Here is a 1,422-nt window from a genome sequence, read left to right as displayed (position 1 = left end):
GCGCTTGTCCAAGACACTGTGATACCATCAGTAGTGCAGAACTCATGAGTGTGTTGCACTGTCTCGTGTTCTCCAGGTGCTGGTGCTGTGAGAACAGCAGAGGGTGTGGATCAGAAACGGGGAGAAAATCACTCTGCAGTTGCAGTGCTTGCCGTGCTGTTCTCTCTGGTTGTTCTGGCAGCTTTGGGTTACCTGGCAAAACATCTGCTGAAGAAGAGACGAGAGTGAGTTGTTTGTCCAGTAGTCTTTGCTAGATGGCTGCTCTGTGCCAGGAAGCATTTGCAGTGAGAGCTGTGGACAGCCCTCTGCTGGGATTTGTGTTGAGAAATTTCTTTGACATTTGTCTCTTAAGTCATACAAATTTTGAGTCTTGCCTAAAACCCCTTTCTTTTTGTTGCAGAGGTGCAATGCTAGGTGAAGCTGGCATTTGCGTAAGAAAGGAAGACCCATCTCGAGTAGAAAAACGACAGAACTTAGCGAGAATTACCATAGAAATTGAAGATCTTTCTGGGAAGTCAAACCCAAATCTGAAGGGTCTTCTCTCTCCACTCACTGACTTATTCTGTCAGTCCTCAGAGCGATTCATTCTGCCTGACTCTCGCAAGCAGTCAGAAATCGCTGATGAAAGCAAAAAGCCAATAGAGTCAGGAAAAGAGAGGAAAAGTACATGCACCTGTGGAAGAACAGTGAAACTGGGTGAAACATAGAACCCCCAGTGGACCAAGAATGTAGAGATCAGCACCGCTGGGGAGCTGTGTGCCACGGAAGAGAACGCACAGTGTCCATGAGAGAAATACATCAGACAAATGGGAAAGGGAGAGTCTCCTAACCGTGCTGCAGGCTCGGCAATGCAGAGCAATAAGGAATGTCCTTACATCACTACATCACTTTGTCTCTCCCTCCCGGAAATGACATGGGAAGGAGTGGAGCATTTGGGGAACTCTAGTTCTCCCTTAACAGCTTTCCCACTTCCATCAGTTCATTGCGTGATGTCCATACTTATGGACGACCAGGAGAGCATTCACCACTTATTCCATATCATGACATCATGCCCAAGTTGTACAACACAGGTATATGTATCTACATGATCAATAAACTATAATTAACATTATATACAGGTATGTGTACATATGTGCATATATACCTAAAAGTACTGACTGTTCTCTCCCAGCATCAAGTCTCCTTCAGATACACACTGAATGTCCATGTTTCTTTTTTTGCATTTCCCTCCAAGTGAACTCAGGACTGTGAGCAAAATCAGTCCCATGGGCGGGCTTGTTTTTGCCCAAGGCTGGGGTAACCCGAAAGGTTTTACGTCCCTCATACATTCTTTTGTACTACAAGGCCTCTATCCCCTGCTATGCTACGTAAGAGGCTGGATTGGGCAGGGCCATTTCGATTGGCAGATCCCAGAGTGTTGAC

General features: G+C 46.1%; 1 protein-coding gene across 1 annotated transcript in view; it reads left to right on the top strand.

Moving 5' to 3' along the window:
• Positions 1–1,128, top strand: part of LOC109363736 — a 10,129-nt gene extending 9,001 nt beyond the window's left edge. The window contains exons 6-7 of the mRNA XM_019610103.1: positions 77–224; positions 401–1,128. Coding sequence (XP_019465648.1) covers positions 77–224; positions 401–707 — 455 coding nt within the window. The 3' untranslated portion in view covers positions 708–1,128. The remainder of the gene's footprint in view (positions 1–76; positions 225–400) is intronic.
• Positions 1,129–1,422: the final 294 nt, after the last annotated feature.

The sequence above is a fragment of the Meleagris gallopavo genome, chromosome 1 (genome assembly GCF_000146605.3).
Source record: "Meleagris gallopavo isolate NT-WF06-2002-E0010 breed Aviagen turkey brand Nicholas breeding stock chromosome 1, Turkey_5.1, whole genome shotgun sequence".
Taxonomy (NCBI): Eukaryota; Metazoa; Chordata; class Aves; order Galliformes; family Phasianidae; genus Meleagris; species Meleagris gallopavo.
Note: the sequence above shows the minus strand (reverse complement) of the source record. Positions and strands in the feature narration are given on the sequence as shown.